General features: G+C 38.0%; 2 protein-coding genes across 5 annotated transcripts in view; one reads left to right on the forward strand and one right to left on the reverse strand.

Moving 5' to 3' along the window:
• CENPP (centromere protein P) overlaps positions 1-6056 on the forward strand; it is a 165746-nt gene extending 159690 nt beyond the window's left edge. The window contains exons 7-9 of one of the 2 annotated variants that reach the window (XM_035106202.2): positions 2049-2128; positions 3335-3426; positions 5905-6056. In XM_035106202.2, coding sequence (XP_034962093.1) covers positions 2049-2128; positions 3335-3426; positions 5905-6023 — 291 coding nt within the window. In that variant the 3' untranslated portion in view covers positions 6024-6056. Of the gene's footprint in view, positions 1-2048; positions 2129-2221; positions 2460-3334; positions 3427-5904 lie in introns of those variants that run through there. The other variant, XM_035106203.2, reaches the window with a different exon arrangement.
• The window catches only part of IPPK (inositol-pentakisphosphate 2-kinase), a 35973-nt gene continuing 12151 nt past the window's right edge, over positions 3412-27233 (reverse strand). The window contains exons 4-13 of one of the 3 annotated variants that reach the window (XM_035106192.2): positions 25470-25536; positions 21721-21833; positions 20471-20560; positions 19574-19632; positions 19093-19165; positions 16531-16810; positions 15028-15178; positions 12924-13026; positions 10436-10515; positions 3412-3532 (exon numbers count right to left, since the gene is read on the reverse strand). In XM_035106192.2, coding sequence (XP_034962083.1) covers positions 3484-3532; positions 10436-10515; positions 12924-13026; positions 15028-15178; positions 16531-16810; positions 19093-19165; positions 19574-19632; positions 20471-20560; positions 21721-21833; positions 25470-25536 — 1065 coding nt within the window. In that variant the 3' untranslated portion in view covers positions 3412-3483. Of the gene's footprint in view, positions 3533-8128; positions 9089-10435; positions 10516-12923; positions 13027-15027; positions 15179-16530; positions 16811-19092; positions 19166-19573; positions 19633-20470; positions 20561-21720; positions 21834-25469; positions 25537-27233 lie in introns of those variants that run through there. The other 2 variants (XM_035106194.2, XM_035106191.2) reach the window with 2 other exon arrangements.

Genomic DNA, 27233 nt, shown 5'->3' on the forward strand with positions numbered 1-27233 from the left:
ATGCTGTGGAAAAAGTAGATAGAAGTTTTCTGTCTCTCATGATAGCAGAAGCTGAGGTCATCCAGTGAAGCTGTACGTTGGAAGTTTCAGGACAGATAACAGAAAATACAGTGCACTGTTACTATGGAATTCACTCTATAATATGTTGATATACATCAACCTGAATGGCTTTCAAAAAGATTTAGACAAATTCATGCAGGATAAGGCTACCAGTGGCTACCAGTCAGGATTTACAAAGAAAACATTTAAATAGCTACCTTTCTACCAGTAGGACTGGGAAGGGGCACGGGCGTAGCTTGGATTTTTGTCAGGGGGCAGGCTTTTGTTAGAGAAGTAGAACCTCATATAGCATTGGGGGGGCACAGAAAGGAAACAAGGTCTGAAGGGGGCCACGGTTGGAAAAATATACAGCCCTTCATCAAAAGATCTCAGGGAAGTTCACAGAATAAAATACAATATAAAAAACAGCTTGGTCCAGCAGGACTTGATGCAGCAAGACTTATTCAGTGGTTGACTACCGACCCTCAGCTGAGATACCAGCCGAAGAAAAATGCTATCCCTTCTTTCCTTCCTTTGATCCTTGTTCTTTTCTTTAACCATCCAGTTTGTTCCGTACTGAAATGAGATTTCTGAAAATAACCATGAGAAAACCATTGTGGGTTCCCTTTCTCTGTCTGCCCTTCACCTTCCTTTGCCAGCTCAGTTGCTGACCATTCAAGTTAAGGTTGGAAAACATTTGAGAAAACCCTTCTTTTTATATTCATTGTTTGAGGAAGTCTAGCATTTTATTTGCCTACAGCCTTTGCAAAATAGTCTGCATTATCAGTGGAAGTTTTCTGTTAGTAAACTCCAAACACCGGGGCTTCTATAGAAGACTCTGCCGAGGACAAAACTCAAAGGAAAAGTCTACATAAATATCTCTAGATCATGACCCAAATCTGCTGACTTGGATAACCACAATTTGAATATGTCACAAAATCATATGCATACTCAGTTTGCTGTGTTTTATTGGGAAGGGGTAGGATGGACTTCCCTGGGCCTAGGTACTGAGAATCATAATTTTGCATAATAAAAGCCCATCTTCCATGCTTTTCTCAGTGTAGTAAAATACCATACTAATTATCTTGTCTTTTTCTGTAATAAATCTCGTCACTATTCAGTTCAGTGCAAGATCTTTTGTTTTTCTTGTTCATATGGTTTCCAGCAGCAAGATCCGCACATTACACTGAGATCGCAGTTTAATGTATTGTATTCCCAAGCAACAATAAAAGGGAACATGTGGTAGCCATTTCTGTTTGCCAGATGTAGATAGGATCTTGCAAAATGATTTGTCTCCAGTGCACTTCAAAGAAACATCCTAACCCTTTATCACTACCATTTATTCTCTTCCCACTTTGATCTGTGTAAACTAATTTAACTAAACTACCATTAAAATTATGGACTGGTCGTTTCTTCGTCAGAGGGCAAACGGGCAAATTTAGCAGGGGATCAAATACTTTTTCCCCTCACTCTATGTTCAGAACTGTATTTATTTACTAGATGTATACCCTCCTTTTCAACTGGAGTCCTCAGAACAGCTTACAACTGTTATGAAATGCAAATCGATATGTAAAAAGCCAAACAAAATGAGTGCATCTGGAGCAGGCATCTGGTGTTGTCTCTGTCTCCTCCTTGTAGCTTCTCACAGGGTAGTTGGTACAAGGTGGCCTGGAAGGTAGGGAGCAGCAGGAACCCCACCTTCCCCTGCCTCCCAACAGAGAAGTTGGCATTAGGACTTAGATGTAGACCTTCTGCTGTTCTAGGCCCTAGCGTCTGTGTCTTCAGCAATTGTTCAAAACATATGCGAGTATAATAATTCTCTGAAAATCATAATTGTTGGATCAGTGCCCAGGGTCTACGCAATATTACTTCATACTGAATCTCAACTCATGTATACTTCCTTGGAGTGGGGGGCAGGCTATAACTAATATTTGGCTTATCAGTAGGATTGTACCTATTAATATATTTACAGACTGGCTATAGTATTGTTCTTTTTTTACATTTAATAGAACAAGTATCCTGATGTTGTAGTACTTCCCGAAGGATCATCAGGAGATTACATGATCTTAAGAAGTCCTAACCTTCCTGGGTAAGGAAGCTTTGTGATGCACATTAATGAAAGTTGTTGATGATCGTCAGTTATACATTATAAGTGGAATTCTTTTATTTATTCTATTTACAGCCTTTCCTTCCTTCCAAAGGAGGCCAAGGCAGCAACTGCATTGAAACTGACATAATGGAAAAGTGGTGGTAGTTTTTCAAAGGTTCACAGTATTGAAACATGATGGCACAATTTGCTGTACAGTGGTACCTCGGGTTAAGAACTTAATTCCTTCTGGAGGTCTGTTCTTAACCTGAGGTAACACTTTAGGTAATGGGGCCTCCTGCTGCCGCCACGCCGCAGCTGCGCAATTTCTGTTCTTATCCTGAAGCAAAGTTCTTAACCCGAGGTACTATTTCTGGGTTAGCAGAGTATGTAACCTGAAGCATCTGTAACCCGAGGTACCACTGTATTTGAAACTGATGCCAATAGAAATATTATTGATTGAGCAGGAACACATATTTTAGCAGGAAAGATTTCTCAAAATAAAATCTCTTTAGAATCTGCAAAATGCATTGCTTCAAAATGCAGACTAAGGTGAGTTTCGTAACTTTATCTGCTTCAGGTGGAGTCAGCATTTGAAAGTAAATTAATGATTTGGTTCATAGTCTTAGCTAAAAAGATGTTGAAATCCTCAAAGTGGATTTACAATTTCTAGCATTTCTTATAAAGGCCTCAAGGCCATGATAAAAGTCTAGTAGTTAGTTAGTACCCAAAAGTAGGCACCCTTCATTACTTTGACAACACAGTCATTGTAAGTGCCCTTCCGTATTTCATAGTGGACTTCTCCTATGAGCCAACCTTCCTTTACCTGAATAAATTGCAATAGGTAGGTAAGTCTTAGAACAGGAAATTGCTATCATTGCAACTGACCTTTCCCAGCACTAATGTGCCTTAGCAGGATCTGGCAGAGGTGGTAGTCCTGGTGTACAAAAGTGTGTTTAGCAAGTACACAATTGGTACCAAGCACGTCTCTTGGAGGAGTAGGGTTTTTCCTACCTCTGAAAGCACCAGCCCAAAGAGAAAAGGCTGAAAAAGACTTAAGAGCAAAAATAACATTCTTCCTTAGCATCAGAAATTATGCAGCTGCAGTATACGCCTAGTAGTGTGTATTTGGTAACTGCACAGAAGTTTTTTGCAATACAGAATTTGACCTCTGAAGCTCTGACATTTAATATCATTTGCCTTTTATAGACTTGAGTTAATGATTGTTTGGAAGATACATGTAGATGAAGAAGGAAACGTTACACCAGTCTTGGATCTCCTCAACAAAATACCAATGTCAGGTATGCTTACACAGTATAAAGTATTTCTTCCCTTGTTCCAACCATTTAATTCCAGCTTCATTCTCTCTTTGAAAGTTTTCTTGCTCTGCATTCCTGAAAGTACATCCTGCAAAACATTGTCTTGATAACAGTATTCTTTTGGCAGCATTTAAAGACAAATTACACAATACAATGTTTTAAATAGAAAGCAACTTATTTGGCTTTTTCTCTGCAAAGAAAAAGCATCTTGGAGACAATGGTGATTGGTAAAACACACACACACACTGCCCCAAGCTGCAGCTTGCTGAGGTTAGTTTAGTTTAATGAAGCCCCCAATGGGTTTAGTATGTCACACTTGCATATAATATGTAGTTCAACAAAATCCGCATCTGTTTATTAAATGCCTCCAAAGACTTTGATGACTAGTTCAATTGGTATGTGACGTTCAGCTACTTTCCTCCTGCTTCTTGGCCCTTGTATTCCCTGAAGGCTATCAGATCAAAATACAGCTGTAATAGTAGAAGGGATGAAGCCTTGACTACCGCTTCATTTGTGACTTTCATGTTTAAGGGGAGTAATCGCCACTGGATCTACTATAATATTACACAGTTTAGGGAGGTAGTCCAAGAAGGAAATTCTTTAAGTCACCAAATAACCACTTTACTTCTCTCAGTTTCAGTATTTTCAACTGAGAATATAAGTCTGAGGACCTGAAACCCCTTTTGAAACTCTGATTTTTAATAAAGAATTGTAAAGGATAATTGTCCCATTCATTACAACTTGCCACTTACAACTAATTTGCGAGGGGGGGGGGGGAGATACTGGGCTACAAGTTTTCAATTCACTCAGTGTAGGCTCTCTTCATCTTGCGAAACTTCCTACATAAATAGGAATCCAAGACTTACAGGGTTTAACTACTTTCAACCAATAGCTGATTTTCTCATATTTTGGTTGAATTGTCCCCAAATTTAGAAATGCTTGGATATTGGTATTGAGTAGTGTGAACTAAACAAGTCTGTTTGGAATTTATCCAGAAGAGCAAAAATATTAATTATAAATCTCCTGTATTGAAAGAGTGGATCTCTATGACACAGACTAGCCAATCTGACAAGAAATTTCAGAGATGGCGAACAATGAACACACATTTCAAGAGTTTATGGTTGCCCCTTATTACAACTTGGCTATTAATATTTGCAATTTCCATTATACATTATGTTATTTATATAAAAAAGGAACTGACCTAATTTTGCTTGTGTTAAGCAGTAGCCCGTTCAGCATCTAACCAGGTTATGACCCCTTTTCATGCTGGATAGCTCTTGGGAGCTGCATTTTAGCTGTGGGTGGAGCCAGACCCTAAAGCAAGAACACCCACCCACAGCCTATGTAGATCAGTGGGGGGGGGATGGGTTTCCTTCACCCCCATTGAAGTGAGGAAATTATGGGAAATAAGTGGAAGGGCCAGGGAGATCATCTTTTCTCCACTCAAATTTCTTTAGACCTGCCTCTGATTTTCAGTCATTTTCTTTAGCCAGATGCCCAAGATTTCCTGTCTTCAACACCTCATTTCCCTTTTTCTTCTGTGAAAATTCTGGCAGTGTTGCTCCTCAGGCAGTTTGGCAAAGCCACAGAGGCAATACAAATTATAAATATTAAATGTTTGCAACAGTTGGCAAGTTATAATTAGATAATTATAATATGGTATGCATCCTATTAGTTATCCATTAGAAGTTTGTACAGTAGCGTGCCCCTACATCCATTTTGGACTGCAAACTTTATGTGTAAAATCATGATCAGGAAATTAAAATTTAAACCATCCAGGGGTGATATACAGAAGCCAGGGATGGATTCACCCTGTGAGGCTGCTATGCAACTTCGTACAGCATACCTAGTTTACCTATTTATTATCTTACACTCAAGCCACATTCTTGAGTGCGGAGGCAAAATGTATTTAAAACTACCAAAGCTTAGAATAGGACAAAGATATATACAGTGATAGACATGCAATATGTTGAAAGCAGGCTATATATATTTAGTGTGCCTAAAGGCCTGTGAAGTTGGGATAGAACTGATAGTTTTAGTGTCCCCCCTTTTCTTTAGGGAGCCTCCCTTAAAGAAAGTATCAAAGCCACCAAAACAAAATATCCTCCCAAACCCATTTCCCAGTTTGCAAAGGGTAGCATAACCAGCATAATCAAAAACTTCAGACTTCTAGGGAACTAACAGGATTGCACTCCCACCATCTACCTCCCCTTATAGGTAATCCAGGAGGGCAACTAAAAGTACATATCCAGGCTTAGTTTATCCACACCTGAGAAGCAAATCCCAATGACACAGAGGTAGAAATGGGTTGTATACTGCTAATGTAAAAAAGTATTGTCTTTCTAAATACAGATGAATGCATAAATTCTGGGCCTCATTCAAAATTGTAATGCTAGACCATTTCAAGTCGTTATTAGTATTTAAAGTGAATTGTTGCCATATTTTCTTCTTCTCTTACAGTGGTGGAAGCTAACAAGTTTGCATCAGATGCTCCGCATTGCTTCAGAAGTCTACTGCATGTGCTTGGAATACAAGCATGCATTGAAACACTGATCAAGTCACTTTGCAATGATAAATGAATACCAGGACAATAAAATATGCATCTATAGTTTATTGAATATAAACATTAAGTTATTTTTCATTTAGAAATCAAACCCATAAAACATGCTGTCTGTACAATTATGGCACATATATATATAAATCATCATGACAAATAAATACAGCCATTTTAAATACAAAATGCCAAATAGATAAGTGAATTTTATTTTAATTTTCTGAATCGAAGTGGTTTCCCCCCTGCTTCCATAGCATTTCCTAGAACTTCTTCGGATCAACCTGGTAAACTCAAGTCTATAAAAAGTGACAGTTTCTGTTCACAGCTGTATATGTAACAGATTATTAGAAATGACACTGGAAAGTTAAATGAAAGGAAGTTTCAAGATGCAAAAAAAACTTCACTCAATATTGCAACTACTTCTTTCCTCAACCAGTGATTAAAGGCAAAACCAGGTTTATCAAAGCTTTCATAAAACAGAATTGTGATATTTTAATTTACAATGGATCAGAAGGCATAGCTATAATTTACAAAATATAAGCTACAGTATATATTTTTAGTCCCAGGATTGCTTATAATGAAAATAGCAAGGTCAAGATTATTGACCCACATACAACTTATCCCATGTACTTGCTGTTTTTTGCTTTCCAAGTTAAGTAGCACAACAATTTCAAAGGTCTCCCTGCTCTTTTTGAGTGCCGCAACAGTATTTGCGTAAAAGCAAGCTTTGTAGCTCTTCTCAAAAGGTGGAAACCTAGTCCTCAAACAAACACCTTAAATAGCAATTTAACTCACTTGACTTCCTGGCCCTAGATTATAAATGTAGAATTTTACCTACTTCTATAATCAGTTAGTTATCAGAATATGCAAAATCAAATTTAGGAATGCTGCGCACATCTATTTGTGCCATGGCCTTGTTTTGCTTATTGCTTCAGGAATATGGGAATGACAGTCTTCCTTGCAGAACCTTTACATACCAAGAGGAAACCTGATATAATATATTACCTGACACTTCCGTCAGGGTAATTTAAGCTAACAAATTTAAGTACTGATTGTAACCAACCATTAGGCATGGCAGTTTTACTAACTTCAACCCAGTTATCAGTCTTATTCTAGACAAATGCCTTAACCTGCAGTTGGGCTACTTGACATCCTGTGAATTGAGGTCTGTAACCTCTATATAACCACATCTTATAATTAAGACAGTTTTTAGAAGTAATGGGAATGAATAACTAGAGACACTAACAAAATTAAGTTCTATGTAAGATGAGAACAAGTATTCAAATTATACAAGTTTTGAGATGTTACCATTATATTTAATGTTAACTGTAGCAGCTTAATTGGTAATGGCAAGAGTATTCTTTTAATTTTTTAGGGATAGATACTGTACCTTAAAACAATGAATAAACTGGATCACTGATGAAACACACAAAACGTCAGTTAGAACATAAATGCCTACAGTTAAATACAGATAGTAATTTTTGAATGGCCATAGCAGCTTAAAATCTGGGTTTCTCACAGATAGCCTTTACCCACTTCAAGTATCTTGCCGCCAGGCAACCCCTATGAAAGTTTCTCCTGTTCTACAAAAAGCCCACGATATGACTTGCCTTTCCAGCATTTTGAATTCAGAAGCTCAAGTCACACAGCCAGAATAAGAATAGTAATATTCCTATACAATAAGAGAAGGCTATTGCCATTGCACAGCACAGTGGGAAAAGAGTCTGAGCAGATGAGCCCTGCAGCCTGCCAAACCCGAGGCTTATTTCCTATTTTCTGTATGCAAGATAGGGCAAGAGACAGTAATAATCATGCACAGGCACTTCTAGAGAAAATGCTCCTTGCTAACTAATAACTATTTAATGTGAGGTAAGTTTCTAATTCATAGAGTTCACTTTGAGGAACATCTCAATTAGCAATGACTTTATTTTACCCAGCTCTGGGAGAGTTGCAGGTGTTTAATGTGAAAGGGGGAAATCAATAAACACAAAACCTATCACTCATGGGTAGGGATAATAAAGCCACTATTTAACTTCACAAATGCTTCCCACAGCAGCAAAACGCAGGATGGCTTGCTGTACTGGAAGGTTTCTGCATATAAATGAGGCACATGTATAGTTATTTTACATGGAGTTAAGAATATCGGGGGGGGGGGAACAGCTGAATATAATTGTGCTAACACAACCATTCGAAAGAGCTTCTTCATAATTAAATTGTTCTAGTGAACTTTTAAAAGCAACACCTATTTGAGTAACGAAGAGCTAGTTTAGTTTGATAAGGCTGTTTTTCTCTATATCATTAAGTTTCCTTTGTTTTGTAAGTTTACTCGCATGTATTCCAATCACTTTTTGAGAATGGCCACTACAATACCATTTTTGGAAACAACCAAACTGTCATCTTTTGTCACAAGACTGAAAAATATTAAGATTCAAGCTGAAAACCTAGGCAGCACCATATATCCACTCTCCAGCTTAAGAACTGTTTTAAATGGGAGCTGGTTCACTTTTACAATTAATCTGAGCAAGTGCTATTCAGCAATTCACATACTATTGTTTGCAAACATCTGCAAACCTCATAGGAACACTGGTTCCCTACATTGAAGAATTAAATTCAAGATACTCACTTCTCTGCTTCATACAGTAGTCATTTGATTCAAACTTAACTACTTTCCCAGCAACCAGTTTACTAAGGGTTGTAGAGTGCATATGTCTGTCTAACTCTTTTACCATAAATACATTCCTTCAAGGTAGTCTGAGTGGTATTCTGTGTTTCTGAAAGGCAGATAAATTTAAAGCACAACAAAATAATAGAAAACCAACATAACTTATTTATTCCCATTCTGTGTCTGATAAATATTTAGCCAGTTACATTTTATGGAGAAGTAGTGTGCAGTCTTCATTTTCTTTCAAGAGATTTGACATCACAGAGTCGTCTTTGGCCTGTGTGTTCTTCAAATAGAAGTTTACTATCTTCCTATCAAGTTTGTACTGATGGTGAATGCTTTCATATGGCTTAAGGTCTAGGTCCAAGACGGAGACGGAAAAGGTGAATCTTGATTTAGAAGTTAGAATCAGTGGCCTCTGCACTGCACTGCAGTTTGAATTTAAAAAGAAAAGTTACTTCTTGCCCCAAGAAAAAATACTGACATCAATGGACTTTTAAAAAATCTTCTACACATGAAAAAGTTTACCCATTACCTAATCATGACCAGCTTCAGCTGATGCTGCATTTTTGAAGTAGCTGTGGTCTAGAGAAAGAGACAGCTTTTCCAGTCCAAAATGTGGTGGAATGAAAATTTAGTTGATCATGTTGATCATTTTCCACCTCAGTTTATGCCAAGCATCCCTAAATTGCTATACCACCAACACTGCTGTAAAAATGAACTGCACTGAGATGTTAGCAATCTGCTTACTTAAATTTAAGTCACTGTTTTCACCAGATTATATTGCATCAGTTATAACACAGGGAGAATATATAGTATTAGCAATCCTTTCCCTAAACCAAGACATTTAGGTCTTAAATCTGAAGAAATGAAGATCTGCATAGAAGTTAATATAGCAGTATGTCCTGCTACACAAATTGTAAATGATATAGCTGTGGTCCCATGAGGCATTTCTGTAAGATTCCCTGCTAAGTAAAGTCATTCATTCTGGTGTTACCATACCAGTACAGGAATGTGTCAAGTTTTCCATTCATTTATGTGCCCCTGACACTGCAGATAGAAACCAGCATTAATGGCTAGTCCCTTGGAAGGTGCATCATCTGTGCGGTTGCTAACCACAATATGAGACTCCCATCCTCATGGGACAAAGACTTTACCATTATTCCCTTACTGACATAGGAGCAGCGAGCAGAAGCTATGCTGGTAAATTTTAGTTGAGTAAAGTTCTTTAGTGGTTGGTAGATGTGCACACAAGGTTTTCCAGAAGAACCCCTATTTATATGTTTTAACTGTTAGGGAATATATATATAAATTTAAATGTGAATACCATAATTACCGTATGTTTTAAATTAAAACCAGATCCTTTCTAGAGACATTCAGAACTTTGCAAAGTGAGTGAGAATGTAGCAGACATACTTATCAATGACTGGCCAATCCTGACAGAGCAAGGGGCAAAATGAAGGAGTTCCCCTCAAGGGAAGAAGTGCCCATCGACCATTACATGTGGGTGTCATCTAATATGTCAACAACCTCTTGACCAAGCTATGCGTACTATTAAGACATCTAAAAAATAGATTACTAGATTTTCAATTAAGGCTGTCATAGGCATCATCATTTTTGCATGCTTTTAGTTGAATGGGGTTTGGAGCTTCAATTATATCAATGAACCTATGCTTTGAACCAAAGCAGCGTTAACTTCAATGCATGCTGATCATTCTGAAGAGTGCAGACAGAGAACTTCCAAGAAGCATGCATAACATTCTATATCATCTTACCATTCATCCTGCTGACAAGGTGAGAGGGCAATCATAATGGAGCAATCCTTTGCTGTCATTGCAACTCTGTACTGCTGAACCTGCAACAAAATTAAGACAGGACTCATCAAACAGACAATTACTTAAGAATTATAATGCTGACTCAGCCAATCACAAATGCAAGCCAGCCTCTTATGTCTGCCACACAATTGCCCCTGTGTAAGATATTGTGTGGCAAATCTACAGTATAACTCTTGACCTCCTGATCACATAGATAAATACTGCAAGGGTCTGCCCCCATTTCCATTTTGCCAGTTGATATGATACCAGAAACAGCTGCTGGCCATTGTTGATTGTACCCATATATTATCTGGGGTATGGGAGAGTCCCTTTCTTGTATTAATCAAGGAAGGGGAATCTAAGTAGTTATTAGGAAGCAGTGCATGCTGCTGGCCCTAGCCCCTACATCCATACATGAAGCCGATGTGTAGGCTTCCTACACATGCAGTCTGCATGGAAACATATACATATATAGAGACCTATGCATGCAAGCCTTCCCCTGGGCAGACACCAACTCTGCATGGATGCAAGAGGCTGCCCCTTACCCACATGAATGGGTCTTATGTTCCTCTACACAATCCTGTACATTTGTATAGTTGGGAATTTGATCAAGCAAAAATCAGATTGTATTAATGCTGTTGTCAAATTATGCCACTGGTAGTCCACACAGGTATAGGTACATTGACTTCATGGAATATTTCACCATACTCAAGTAGTCAGGTAACCAATTAATTGACAACATTACAACCCTACCTCTGTTCTACTGAGCCACATGTTGGAGCCCACAACACTAGCAACCAGCAGAGAAATATCAGCCAACACATTTAGCAGACAATTTTATTCTGAACATTAATACACCACTTTCCCACAAAGCTGCTAATAAAACAAAGTCATAAAACATAAAAAATTAAAGCAGTACTTACACCTGGAGCCTTATTAGAGCTTTAACATGTTTAGGTTTCATTGTGCCAGCTCCAGACTTATCTTTGGCAGAACTTTGCTAACTGGAGGTTCCCACTGACACAAGGAGAAGGGGCAATTTTTGACACCAATTAGAATGTTAGTCTCTATTTATATAGCACATAAATGATGCTGCTCCTTTGAGTGGTCCATCACTTCTGAATCACGTAAGCACATAAAGAATTCAAGCCACATAGGTGGATGGCTTCATTGGTTGCAGGGGCAATGTGGGAGAAAGCACTCAGGTTGCATCAATTGCATCAGCCCCAATATGTGGGAAGGTCAGATGAAGCCCTGTTCCACTTCTAATACAGAGAGAAATGATTGGGTGGTGGCTATTAACACCAGCATTTTAAAAGAAACCATTTCTTGTTCCCTTTGACCATGTGTACAGAGGCAAAGGACTTGTATTGCTAATACAAACTGAATTGGGAGTGCATTAAGAATTCCTTAGGGGAAAAATTCCTTATCTTTACTTAAAATTGGTTCAAAATAAGGCAATGCCTTCCATGCAAAGCTGGTCTTAATACCATATACGGTACCATTAACAAAATCTGCATAGTAATTAGTGGTGTCACCAAAAACTGTACTTACCTCATCTGTATTATGAACTAAGCATGATTTGTGTCTCAGACGTTTTCCTCCAGTTTGGACTGTTATCTGAGCAAGTGAATCATTCTCTGGTACCTGGAATGCTACCACTACACCTTACCTATCAGAAGGCCTTGGAATTCTAGTTCATACCATGGGCACAGCTGCCTTGGGGAACTACATTTCACAAGTACCTGCTGCCTCGAATCATCCTAAGTCCTGGGGAGGGAGGCCTCATAAAGAGGATTCCAAAGAGATGTTCCTTCCCACTGCCAGGTTGAATCTATGTTCAATCTAGAAAGATCATAACTTGGTGGTAGACCACATGCTATGCATACTGAAAGACGCAGGTTCAATCCCTGGCATCTTCAATAAAAGGAATAAAGTAGCAGACTCCTGCCTGATACTCTGGAGATAAACCACTGGTCAGATGAGACAGTAATGGAATAAATGAACTAATAGCCTGATCTGGCATATCACAACTTTTCTACATTGCCCTTATGTTCAAAATTGTATTTATTTACTAGATGTATACCCTCCTTTTCAACTGGAGTCCTCAGAACAGCTTACAACTGTTATGAAATGCAAATTGATATGTAAAAAGCCAAACAAAATGAGTGCATCTGGAGCAGGCATCTGGTGTTGTCTCCGTCTCCCCTTTGTACCTTCTCACAGGGTAGTTGGTAGTAGATGGCCTGGAAGGTAGGGAGCAGCAGGAACCCCACCTTCCCCTCCCTCCCAACAGAGAAGTTGGCATTAGGGCTTAGATGTAGACCTTCTGCTATGCTAGGCCCTAGCCTCTGTGTCTTCAGCATTTGTTCAGGACATATGCGAGTATAATAATTATCTGAAAATGGCATCTACTAATAATTAATAATAAGGAACTTCAGCTCCTTGCCTTTGTCAGTGCATATGCTACTGTTCCATCATCTTCAGTTGAGATATCTAGTAGCTTCTCATAGAATGATTCATTATAAGGTCCATCTATCTGTAACACATTCCTTAAAAAAAATGGGGGGAAACCATTTAGAGAACAGGTCTAAAATCTAGAATTACATAATGATTGCAGATTATACTATATTTGTTCATCATTAAACAATTGCACCAAATTTGTTTCCGCTGCTGTTTTCTTACCATAGATCTAGCTGCTCCAAAAAAAAATATTGTGTTTTTAACAAGTGAGGCTGTTGCACCCTCTAGTGACCTTTATCTAAAATCACAAGAGATGAGCCATGGAACTAACATTGGAAAAACAATGCATCTCCAAAGTAACATTATAGTCTTTTGTTTTTGAAATAGAACCTGAAATAAAAATGTTGCAGAGCAAAGTGCTTCTGTTCAGGGTTCCGTCTAGTCTGTCATGTCCATTTTAAAGGGTTTTTGTACTGCTGCAATATGCTCTTCATAGTCCAGATCAATTTGTCAGTCCATTTCTCTAAAGTTCATGCTTTGTGTGTACGTTTTTAAATAAAAAATCAGTATACAGTGGTACCTCTACTTACGAATGTTTCTACTTACGAATGTTTCTACTTACAAATGGAGCTCCGTCCGCCATCTTGGATGTGGTTTAGATAGGATTTTTTCTACTTACGAATTTTTAGATAGGGTTGATTCTACTTACGATTTTTTTCTCCCAATGCATTCCTATGGGATTCGACTTACAATTTTTTTCGACTTACAAATGTGCGTTCGGAACACATTAAATTCTTAAGTAGAGGTACCACTGTATAAATACTTAGCAACACTCTTATTTTTTGGGTCTATACTGACTGACTAAGAAAGAAGCAAGTCCCTAACAATGCAGAAGTCTCTCCTTCATTCCTAATGTGAGCAGAAGCCACTGGTTTGCACTTAACATTAAACCTTGGTTTAGGTCCCCAGAGGTGAGGAGCCTATGGCCCTCCAGATGATGTTCAACTTCCAACTCCCATCACCCCACACCAACATGGCCAATGGTCAGGGATAATGGGAGTTGTCTGGAAGCAGACAGGTTCCCCCACTGCTGGATGTAGTGCTATGCGGGTGAACCTGAACAATGTTCACTTCCACTGAGTGTGATTTCAGGTTCGAAGAAACTGAGCTTAGTGTTGAGTGAACCAGGAATCCTGGTTTAAAATAAGCAACGGTTAGTTGAAAATGCCACCCACAGTTGGGTGATAAACAAGTTGGCTTGTTTATCAGATACCCATTGTTTGTTTTAAACCAGGACTCACATATAACATATTCACATATGGTTCACATATAACATATATGTTATATTCTTTGAAACCAAAAGTAATATTGGCAGAAGAGAATACTACAACCTCTGCATCAGTCCAAATGTTATATTCCAGAACTGCAGAAATAATCCACATTTCACTAACTGAAATGCCACACTGCAGTATTGTTGGTAGATCCTCCTCTCAAGAGAAGAGGAGTGTGCATTTTATGTGAACCAGTCCATTACTGCCTCTCTTTTCCTACCACAGAAAGGGAATAACTATTACCATGTTAAAGAAAAGCTGTGTAAATAATAAGAACAAGAACTGTCAAAAAAGCTATTTTGTGACAGGAGTTCTTTATCCAATGTGGTATGAAAGAAAGGGCAGTTGCCAACAATATTGGTAGTGTGGCATTTGGGTCAGTGAACTGTGGGTAATTTCTGCAGTATAACTTCTGGATTTATGCAGAGGTTGTAATATTACAGACGACCTTATTTACTCAAGACTGTAAGCTAAGCTGTATATTACGACTCAGAGCTGTACATAGAATGACATCACTGTGTTTTCTTAAACTGGTAGATCAGAGGGGTCAAATAAATGCAGCCTCTTCCCGCAAGGCCTAATCCTCAGTATCATGGTGAAGATAATCCTAGAATAGCTGAATAGGCCCTCCGAATTCTAAAGAAACCTTAATGAGCCTTTGGCAACAATCTTCCACATTTCTCAGTGCAGCTGCACTTAGCTGGCCAGCTCTACTCCATTCCACTTGCCAAGTTAAAAACAGGTACCATGAAATCTTACCTCTCTTTGGGAAACTCTTCCAAGTATTGCTCCACTCTGTTGTACAAAGGATATACACCCTCAATATCCAGCATATCCAGCATCTGAGCCTGGAGTGTTTTGTAGAGGAGACATTCTTTGGGCAAACCAGGGGTCTCAATTTTATTTTTGCCTGAAAGTAAAGTATGTTTTCAAAACTGGTTTGACAATATATATATATACATATACATACATACACACACACACACACACACATACCTCTCTGCTCACAACTAACAAAAGCAAAATTATGGAGCAGGGGAGATTAACCATGGCCAATTTACGTATTTCAAAACAAAAGCCAGATTTGGACCTCCAATTCAAAAAAAGGAAACAATGAGGGACTGTAATTCAATGTTCAGCTCTAGTTAGAAAGAACATTTCCAAAGAGACAAATAAACATAAGTCATTTACTGCTCCCAATATTGAGGGCACATTTATGGTGATATGCTAATGCTATTGCAAATGGCATACATTTTTATATGTCAAGGCCTCAAGGTGTACAATATTTGAGAGTCAATCCTAAGAAGAAATATTATCTTAGCACATTTTGAAAATACCCAGTTCCCCACCCTCAAGCTATTCAGAAGAAATATTGCACCAAACTGATTTAATTGATTTTGAATCATGAGCATCTTTGCAAATCTAAGTTTTGTATAAAAGGCACATTTTACAGGTGGCTCTTTTTACAGAGCCTAGGGCTTGCCGATCAGAAGGTCGGCAGTTCAAATCCACGCGATGGGGTGAGCTCCCGTTGCTCGGTCCCAGCTCCTGCCAACCTAGCAGTTTGAAAGCATGTCAAAGTGCAAGTAGATAAATAGGTACCGCTACAGCAGGAAGGTAAAAGGCGTTTCCATGTGCTGCTCTGGTTTGACTCATTAGTTGAATCCCACCCTCATCAATTTTCAAGCAGTCCATGGCAAAGAGGGGAAGTGCAAAAGCTACTGAAATATTCTACTAACTACAGCTCTAAAAGCAACAGCATGGGCCTAGAGTAACAAAATCTGCAAGTTCTACGTGTCTGAAGAAGTGGGCATGTGCCCATAATTAGCTTTAAGTTTTCTACACTGAAAAATCTCTTGAAAACTCTGCAATATGCATGTGAAACACATGCAGCAAATAGACAACTTGAAAATTACAGTGCAGACAATCATTCTATCAATGCATTCTGAAAAATGATTACTAAAGTAATTGATTAATTGATTCACATACTTTTATGTATATTATGCAGACACAGTGGGGAAGCATATGCACATCTAGACAAATACTTGAATGCTTTCCTGACAAGTATTAAGGTCGGAAGCATAGCAGATTTTCTGATTTAAAACCTAAGTACATTATTGGGAAGCCAGAAAACCAAGATTAGACAGAGATTACTTACAGTTCAACCCAGTGGCAACCATACTGATAGCAAAGCATATCTTGCTGTACAGTATTTTATCATTTGAATTCTAAGTGGGCAGATGAAACTCAGAAATTGCTTACCATTTCTTGCTATTTCTTTACTGAAAGCACTAGCTTCACAGAAACTCCTTCCTTGCGAGGAGGGAACTGTCTTCATATCACCTGCTTTGCAGGCATCTGTGCTACTCAGTAGAGCCATTGTTATTACATGGATTAATTCTTTCAGAACTGTTCGTGTACAATGAGTTCCATTGACCAGGCCATTTGAAGGAAAGAAAAAAGGCTTCAGATGGCAAGCAAGTTCATTCAAATCAGAGAGAGAGTCCTCATTATCTTTACAACCATAAATAAGTTCACCATTCTGTAACAGGAAGGAAAAAGAAGTCATTCCTCTAAAATTTTACTTTTTCATATTAGCAAAATGTATGGAGTAACAGACACTGCATGCTTGTATGTACTGCTCAGCTGTGACACCCACTAAATAACCTTGCATAAGGGGACACTCTCTCAGCTTCTCCTACCTCACAGAGATATTGTCAGGTTCTGAACTAAATGTACAGCAGCAGATCAAGTCTGAGAACAATCTGGGTAGCCAGATTGAAGTGTGGCAGGAGAAAGGTGTGATTTGGCAAGGGAAAGCAGCAGGCAAAGAAAGGGGCAAATGCATCTGCAAACCTTAGCTAGAGATTAAGAAGCCATGCTGCTGCTTTCCTCTTCCAAATTTCAGTCTCCCCTGCCACTTTTTCAAGAGCTAAGCAGCAACCTGGTTTCTTAGACCCAGGACTACTGCCAAGCATAGTTCCAGCCTCAGCTCCCTGGGAGAAGGCCAAAATACAAACCTAAGTTAAAACAAGGAGCTTATTCAATTGCTAAGTGGGATACTACTAATTATAAGTCATGAGGGAGAAGCTTAGCCTCTGACAGGAAAAAAGATACTTAAACACAGTTATTGACACAGAACACAACTTAAAAACAATTAAATTAGATAGAAAGACACCCACTGACATCAGTGAATGTATATTAAGCAAACAGGCCTTTTTCCTCGTTTTACTTTCCTCAGAATTTTCTGATAAATCGGTACAAATCATATTAACAAATTTTTAAAGGCAAGGTTTGTTCAAAACATTATTTGATCATTGTGCTAACATACAGGCTCACCACAGAACAGATCAAATTACAAACTACCATCAAAAACTAAAGTCAGTCAGCGGAGGGAGACAGGGCTCATGTATGCCATTAATCTACAACTGTGCCATGCAGGTGCATATTTCAGAATTCTCACTATTCCATTTTGATTTTTAATTGGAACAAGCAATGCAAAACACATACATTTGCTTATGAACTTTTTTAGTTTCTAGAATTAAGCTTTTCATGGAGCAGACTCTGTACTTTTAAAACACAGAGTATATACAGCCGTGTACTGGTGTGCAACTAGTCAAGTCTGCTATTTTAGTTTATAATGAGATTAAGAGCTTGATAAAGACTTCCTTTATAGAACAATTCCTTATGTTCATCACACACCTTATCTGAATGCCACTAGGAAGGAAAGATCCTGTTGAATTTGGCTTATACAGGGCTAAAAAATGAGAAAGCAGGCGGAATTCACCTAATGAGGACATATGCTTGCACAATGGGTGTTTACCCTCTCCTCTCCACTATATCCTCCATGAAAAATGGCTCTGGAGGTTGGGATAACCCCCAGAACAGTGTGCAGGGTGCACTCAGTGGTTGTGCTGAGATGCAATGCTTATCTATAGCTGGCACTGCAATAAGGCTGAGTGAGCAACCCTTGGGACCACACTGCACAGCTATTCAGTCATGAAATCAGCAACTTCTTTCATTTTATATTAACCACAGTTTACAAGTTGCCTGAACCCTAAACTGTGGTTAATCTTGACTATGGTTAACTGAAACAAGGCAGCTTTGTAAAACATGAAGCAGGTTCATTTTAGCTAACTATAGCAAAGATTAAGCCAGTTGGACCCTGTTTAGACATGGCAAGTTGCAGTCAATTTAAACAAGAAGTAAACACTTCCAAACACCTCCTCATAGCACATCTCAAAAGTGTGCAAGCCAAATGTTAAAATATGGCTTAGTACAGCAGGGGAACCTTCAGCCCTCAGGTCTAATTAGTCCCACCAGGCCTTTGAATTTGGCTAATGAAATCATTTTGAGTAAAACACACCAACCTGTCAATCACCTGAAGTCATATGATAACTGATCTTTTTCATCATATGATCTTTGTAGCTGACATTGCAGATATTGGTACTGTGGTACTTAGTACTAAGATCAAAAATAAGCCTCTATGTCCTCTTTGACAGCAACAGGCAGTAATTTCACACTTCAATTCAACTTTACATAACCATATTTACACTTCCTCCATTTCCTTGCCTATCTCTACAGATTTTTCTCACTTTCAACTTCACATAAAGGTTATAAATATTTTAGGAAATGAAATAAATAACTTTGTTTCTATAAGCATCAGGATGTATCCAATTTTTATCCAGTAAAGAGTGGCCTTGTTGTATTTAAGTCTGTGGGACTAGCAGCTGGTCACCCAGTCAAGCATACTAACAGGAGGATATAAGGGGCAACAGATATGGTAAAGAACAAAAACATATTGCAATTTTCAGTGCACCTTACCTTAAATATTTTTAAGTTATTCTGTGCTTCCTGTAGCAGACTTCTCAAGGCAAAGTGCATTCGCTGTTTATTTCTAAAAGGAAAACCACATTGGACTATTTAAAATGAAGAAATGTGACCAGGCAAACAAGAAACCTGCCTCTAATGCTTGGGCATCATCTTCAAGACCTCCTTCTTCAGCAAGGTCTTTCTGAAGCCATGTTTACACTTGTCCGTAACTGCCATTGCCACATTACTTGCCCCTTTGATATCTCCATGAGAACCCACCCTTTTTTGTCTAACAGAGAAGAGTCTCAAGCTAGGAATATTGTCCTTGCCTTTCATTCAGCACCCATAGCACCTGGCCCTACACAAACTTGAAAAGATTTTTATAAAAAATATAAAGCAGTCCAGAAATTAAAAAATAAATAAAGTAGCAGTAAATAAGCAGTAGTGACAAAAACCAAACACAAACCATTCATAAAAACGTAACAGCTCTCACCCTGAGAAGAGATCCAGAGGACAATATTTACTTTGCCGTTTCCACTTTCCTTTTGCTACCTGTGAAAACACATTATCTATTAGTACAAGGGGAGCCCCCAACTATGTATTCACATATTTCTAGAAAACATGTGCAACAAGAATTACACCCACAGAACCTTTAGGATCTCAAATATACAAGTAGCTCATGCAATTTAAACTTCAGTGATGTCCACGTGTTATTTGTCATGTAAAATCACCTGTTAAATGTTAAGATTTGATCAGCTAGCAGTTACTTGTCTTTTGTTTTCTCTAACAAAAGCATTTCCCCTCTAGTTTCACTGTAATGTAGAGCATTTTTGCAGGTGCAGAAAGTTCCATGTTGATGTGGAAATTCTCCTCCACATAAATCTAAATGTTTCTCGATGAAAACAATAGGTCAAGGAACATAAGAAGTTACACTAATGCTTTTTGATGAAGACATGGTAAGTTTAAATGAGTTTTTTTCATATATTTTTATCATAAAGGCATTCACAGAATCATAGAAGTGTAGAGTTGGAAGATGCCATAAGGGTAATGTAGTCCAACCCAGTGCAATGCAGGAATCTTTCATCCAACATGGGACTTGAACCCACAACCCTGAGATTAAGAGTCTCATGCTCTGAGGTATCCCAGTTTTCAATTACAAATTACACTCCAAAATTCTCAACTAAGAATGGTGCTTTATTTATTCCTTAGACAAAACAAAATTATATGCAAGTACTAATCTCCTTAAAATATGTTTCAGTAAAGCAAGCAATAGGCACAATTTCAATAGTTCTTGTTTGGTAGACTGTGCCCAAGATGGAATGTTAGTTCTATCGTTTTACTAACCAAAGGGGGCGGGGAGGAAAACATTATCTTGTAGATAAGACATTACCTTTAGATGTTGATGCATGCAGTAACGACATACTTTGTGCTTTATCTCCTGTGAAACATGACTGGAGAAAGGGAGGAAGCCACATTTGGGCTGCAAGAATAAATATTTAAATATATTAAAATTATTAGCACACTTTGTATTTAGAAGGCACTATTTGGGGGAGGGGGTCTAAAATGACACTTGAAGTGTCTTTCTCTCTGGATCTAGCCTTTCTCCATAAATACCGTATATTCCGGCTTATAAGACTGGGCGTATAAGACGACCCTCAACTTTTCCAGTTAAAATATAGAGTTTGGGATATACTCACTGTATAAGAAATACGACCCGACATATAAGACAACCCCCAACTTTTGAGGATTTTCCTGGGTTAAAAAGTAGTCTTATACGCAGGAATATACAGTAAGTTTTGGTAGACGTGTATATATTCGCACCACCCCAGATACATGTGAGCATCAGGATTATTTCTCTTCATGCTCTGTGATTAATACAGAGAAGGACTACCTTAATGATTTCTGATACATCCCAAAGCAGTATCTCCCTCAATACTTGTAAAACATCTCAATTAAACTAACATTTAATCAATCCAACACATAACTGGTGGTTTTTAGAAAGAGTTATGTGCTAACTGTTCAGTTTTCAGGTTTGTAAATAATTTAAATTTGCATAAATGCCAAAAAATTAATATACGAGAAGAGGTCATTTATACATGTCTTTTGCATTATCAAACAGAAATACAAAATCATTTTCTGTAGTGCTGTTGTCTGTTCCTACCTCCTTTGTGACAACAGCAATTCTCAGCATGAGGGAAAGCAGTCTGTATTATTTACAGTATTATTATTTTTGCTCTAAGCTTCTAAGGTTCAAATGTTTATACAAAGTTAAACAACTGGCTGGCATAAAACGTTTCACCTATTATATCAAATCACCTCTTCACTGTACCTAATGGTGACACAGAATTCAGACTGTTCACATTCACAGTACTTTGGGGCCCATAATTTCCAGCAAAATAGCTCCATAGGGAGTTGAAGGGGTGGCAAGACCGAAGAAACAGGGGCTCATACTCTCGGCAACTAGTTACTACTAAGCACAAAATGAGTATACAAGAACAGGCCTTTTAAATGGCTCCAAGAATTTAAAATGAGACACATTTCTCTTGACAGACCAGCTGCCAGACAAATGGGGCTGTTGAAAGTTGAGGGGTTATTTTATTTTTATTTTATTTTTTGCTTTTAAAATCCTGACAGACTCACCTTAATCTCTACACAAAGAATTGGTCGATGTTCAACAACATGTAGCCTAGTAAGGTTAGGAAGGCACATAGCATAACCACTAAGAGCATCCATGTCTTTATCACAGCGAGACTCTGTGGATAAAAAGAAATAACTGTTTGCATCCATGTTCAGTGCTGAAGTGTTATGGGCAATACAAATAAACTCACAGCCATCAGTTTACCACTTTTAAGAGGAAATGTTGTCTTACATTACACTGTAGAAGATTTTTCCAGAAATAGTCTCTTCCGCATCTGTATCCATCATGAAATGCAATAAGTAAAAAGAAAACAGACAGGAACCCACATTACACTGCTTCGCCTGCATGCAGGAGATACTCCTGCTTCATTTACCTTTGTGAATACAGTGGTGCCTCGCTAGACGAATGCCCTGTAAGACAAATTTTTCGCTTAACGAAGAGATTTTTCTAGCGGAGGTTGCCTCGCTAGACGAATTCGTTTTACGAAAAAATCGTCTAGTGAATCATGGTTTCCCATAGGAATGCATTGAAATTCAATTAATGTGTTTATATATATATATATATATATATATATATATATATATATATATATATATATATATATATGTTTCAATGCATTCCTATGGGATTCGCTAGACAAATTTTTTGTTATACGAATTGATGCGTGGAATGAATTAAATTCATCTAGCGAGGCACCACTGTATACTGAAATCACACAATGTTGTTCCACTGCTTAACATAAGCGTGCCTTAAAAAGTCTAGTCAGTACTTGGATGTGAAACTACCTTAGAGCCCAAGTGTAAGCTACTCTGGACTTCAAAGGAAGCGTCCCTATAAGTATAATAAAACCAACCAACAGAAGAACTACACCAAATGTTTGAGAGTGTAAGCAGAAAACACCTTTGATGTGGCTTTTGTGAACCAGCACAGTCAAGCCAAACATTTAAAAACTTGAGTAAATGGGATCTCCAAGCATGCTATTCAACACACTGCATTTCACCCAAACAACCTGCCTCTTTAATTCATAACAGTCCACCCCTCTAGCAGGCATCAAAAATACTTTTAGAAAAGGCCATTGTCTCCCAATCCCATCTTCTTCAGAAGCGAAATTAAATATCACTCTTTACTCATGTCTCCTGAACTAAGTGCAAGAAAGGCAGACCCCATAAACATGTAGTGGGAGACACAAGGTGCCACAGTCATTCAGGCAACTCTGTTGTGCACAGACAATTGGACAGCCACAGTAAGCTAGCAGGACACTTCAAATGCAATGAGAAACTGTATTTTGTGGCTTTATTCCAGAGAGGAAGTCATGTGTGTGAAGCAGGACCAACAATCTTGAGGCATGGTTCCATTGCGTAAGTGGTCCAGCAAACCCCGCATTTTCAAAGCACTTAGCTAGTGTGATTACACACTTACTACAAATGTTTGCATCATACAACATCTAAGAGGTTCTGATTTTTACCAGCTATGCACTAATTAAACCGGACTGCCGTTAAGTTATTCACACAACTGGAAACTATTTTGTAAATTTTTCCACAAACACAGAAAGATCTCTTTGAAGTCCAGAATTATATACCGTCTTTAGACTAAAAGCATAATCTATTAACATCTTTGTATCAAGATGCTGCAAAAGCAACTACTACTTAGAAATAACTACATTATCTACAGGACAGTAAGTCCAGAGGCAGTTCAGCAAATCTTTTAAACTGACCAAAGAATCAATGTGGTACCATGGCTAAGCTTCTGGGCTTTAATGATAATAATAATAATAATAATAATAATAATAATAATAATAATAATAATCAGGGTGGCTGACACCAACAAAACCACAACAAAACGTAAAAAAGAAAAAACAATTAGTTAAAATACAGGTTAAAATACAATTTAAATTTAATTTTTTTTATATTTTAACATGGGAAACCCACATTAAGTCCCTGCTGACTATGAGGCACAAACAGCTTTAACCTACCTCAGAGTAATTGTTGAGGCTACAAGTGCTGCTCTGAGTTCTTTGGAGGAAGGAAGGGTAGAATAAAATTGCAGGCAACATTATTCTGTCAAAAGCCTCCATGAAGTTTACTACAAGAGGTCAATAACTTTGTTTTGTGTCCCTTCTCCAAAGCAACATAAATGCCAGAGAAAAGTTCAGTCAAGTGCAGTTATAAATAGAGCATAAACTATTTTCTAGCCAGAGTGTTTTATAACATTCGACATGCATAGTTTTAACTTTCCTTTTGCAAATGCTTCCCAAAGTTAGAGAATTTGGTTTGCTGAAACTATATGCATGAATACCAGCACATCTTTGAAACCTTTGCAGAAAAACCACTGTCATTTTATGCACTGGTTGTGAAGTAGCTGCTTGAGAAATTCAAGCCTGTAAATGCACCTGGCCACAGAAGAATCTGCATCTGCTACAGAAAATGGCTAACTTAACAGGTGTGACACCTAGAACAGAATTTATCTGAGCCAGCAACACTGCACAATATTGTTAGATATAAGAAGAGAAGTGAATAATTCATCCAACAGGATTATATGCAAAAAAAATTAGGCTCCATTAATCACAGGAACTGGAATTTCACCAGGACTAAGTGACCCAACATTCAAATATTAAGCAAATTTTCTCCTTCTTAGCAAGGCCTCGGGTTGTGTATCATTTTGCATCCAAATACAAAATGTGCCAGTTTTACCAAAACAATAGGCCATTGTACTATTTTTTTATCCCTAATGAGGACAAGTTTATTTTAGGGCAAGTTTATTTTGAAAGAGGGATTATATTCTTTATCATCTTGGTGACATAACATGTTTGCATGGGCCTGGCTAACTTTTCAGAAACACCGCCTTAAACTATTAACCAGCACAAGCTTCACTGCCAAACAATTCGCTCCAAACGCAAATATACACCATAATTGAAACACTCCTTTAGTAAAGTACTGGTGCCCAATTTAGCAGCAAGTTAAACAGATGATCACACCTGCTACCAAACAGAAACTCAACTCCAAACATTCCGTGGGGGGTATGGATGGATAGAGGCAATGCACAGGGAATTATTCAGGTTATGCTTAACTTAGATGCATCTGTAGACAGAGGTAATTGAGGGCAGCATCTACCTTTATTAATTTCACAAAGGAAAAAAATCATTTTTGTAGTGTTATTCAGGAACAAAAACTGTTTTGACCCCTAACAAAAATCCTTGGACAAGATGAAACTAGTAGACAATATGAGAATCAGGTGGGCAGAATCCATCCAAATTTCATTTATGCTGCCGGTGCACATGAAAGACTTAAATGAAAACACAGAGCTCACACACTTGCAAAAAATAACTGGGGGAATATATCTAGCCAGAATACGTCTCACTTTTGGAGGCAGCATGTGACATATTCTCTTCACCCTTCCCTTCCAGGAAAGAGACTCACAGTCAGCAGTACAATCCAGAATTCCGGTGCTCCATTCCGGAGCAGTGCACAAAGCTGCTTCTCTGTCTCCAAGGAGAGAGGGTGTTAAGAAAAGCAACCCCTATACTCTGCCTCCAGAATTAAGGACACATAACAGCCCCTTTTGGGAAATGGGAAAAGTAAAGACTCTCACACACCACCCTCAAAATTGCAGAGGATATTTCCAAGAAAGTATTTCCAATACTGATTGAAGTGTGTGACACATTTTGCAATTTTGTATTTTAAAAAAGCAGATTTCAGATAAGGCACATTCCATATTTTGTGCAAGTAGTCATGCCATTATTTTAATTCCTTACCTGGCCTCTCTGACTGGATCTTTAAACAAAGCTGTTTCAGAAAGTCCAAAGACAGCTGCACAACCTCCTAAAGAAAAAAGGAAACATTATTTTACACAATGAATTGCACAGTTGCAACAAAGTGAAAGAGCACTGACTTGAAACAGAGCCACTTTTGAGGATTCTTTAGGTAAAAAGGTGGAATAAAAATAGACAAACATTTAGATGACAATCCGATAGTGGGGGGGGGAATAGTTTTGTCTGGCAATCTTGCCCAACTCTTCTTATAAAACCGTAATTGTGACAAATGGGAAAAACCAGTGTTCAAGTTATGTCACATTCCTAGTAAGAAATACTCATATTTACATTAACAGCTTGTCCCAGTGTCTTACATTTTAAGTTTATCAGTCAGGAGCAAACAGCCCTTAAGTCATTAATCATTAGCATTAAACACTCCAGCTGGAATTCAGAATAATAAATTAAGTGGAAAGTCCCCAGCACTCCACCACCTTTCCTTGAAGAGACAAGGCTGATTAGGCTTTCCACTGAACTCAAAGGAGACGCCCATCTTAAGCAATATGCACTTCTTAGAAATATTCAGGTTGCTGCTGAATATTTAAGTAGGAGTTGTATATTTGCTCTTTTATATCTAAGCAGCAATCAACCAGAACAGTTTTAAATTTTTTGTTTTTTGTTTTTAATAAACTTTATTGAGATTAAAATACACAAGCACACAGAAAAGATACCAAAGAAAAACACACATTAAAAATACAAAGAAAATAGAAAAAAAGAAAAAAAGAAAAAAACGAAAACACAAACGAATACATATATAAATACAAAAAAAAGAGCCTAACGATGTCTAAATAACAATAAATCATAATTCAAATACAAATTAGAATTAAATCATATCATAACAAAAATTATAACGTAACATAAAACATAACACGAAATTAATATCAAAACTTAAATCTAAAATAGAATCAAAATCTATATTCTGATGTGTAATTTGAATGTAAATTAGCCCATATATCAATACCTGTATCTTCTTGTAATGCTTATAATACTTATATTCCATAAATTCCTATGTACACACAATATTCATACTTAATCCCCCTTCACCTACTAACCGACTTCCGCTTGTCCTCTTCCCGGGTTAATAGCTTAATATTTATTGCATTGTTTCTTTTTTTTTTTTTGAATTCACTCTTTGCGAGGTGTTAAAAGCAAATCCAAGTTTTTATCATGGGGCAGTTTTAAATTTTTTGATCAATTGATACGGAAGCATAAAAAATGGCCCTGTAAGAGTAGGGCAGTTTTTCTGATAGGTCAGCTTTGTAACTATCCATTCATCCTGCCCTTTTTCATAAAAGGAGCCCAGGGAATCAGACAATACAAAGAATTTAAATACATTAAGAACATACACATCAGAGAAGAGTTCTCATTGGAAGAAGCAGTAGTCTGATATAAAGGTAAAGGGACCCCTGACCATTAGGTCCAGTCATGACCGACTCTGCGGTTGCGGTGCTCATTTCGTGTTATTGGCTGAGGGAGCCGGCGTACAGCTTCCAGGTCATGTGGCCAGCATGACAAAGCTGCTTCTGGCGAACCAGAGCAGCGCACGGAAACGCCGTTTACCTTTCCACTGTAGCGGTACCTATTTATCTACTCGCATATTAGCATCGTGCTAATGGGGGGGGTCCCTCTTTTCCTTCAAATATAGAGCTTTGGGATTCTTTCATATGCAACAGTTTACATTTTCATATGAAAGTAGTATACAAGTTACAT

Source organism: Zootoca vivipara, chromosome 2 (genome assembly GCF_963506605.1).
Source record: "Zootoca vivipara chromosome 2, rZooViv1.1, whole genome shotgun sequence".
NCBI classification, from domain to species: Eukaryota; Metazoa; Chordata; class Lepidosauria; order Squamata; family Lacertidae; genus Zootoca; species Zootoca vivipara.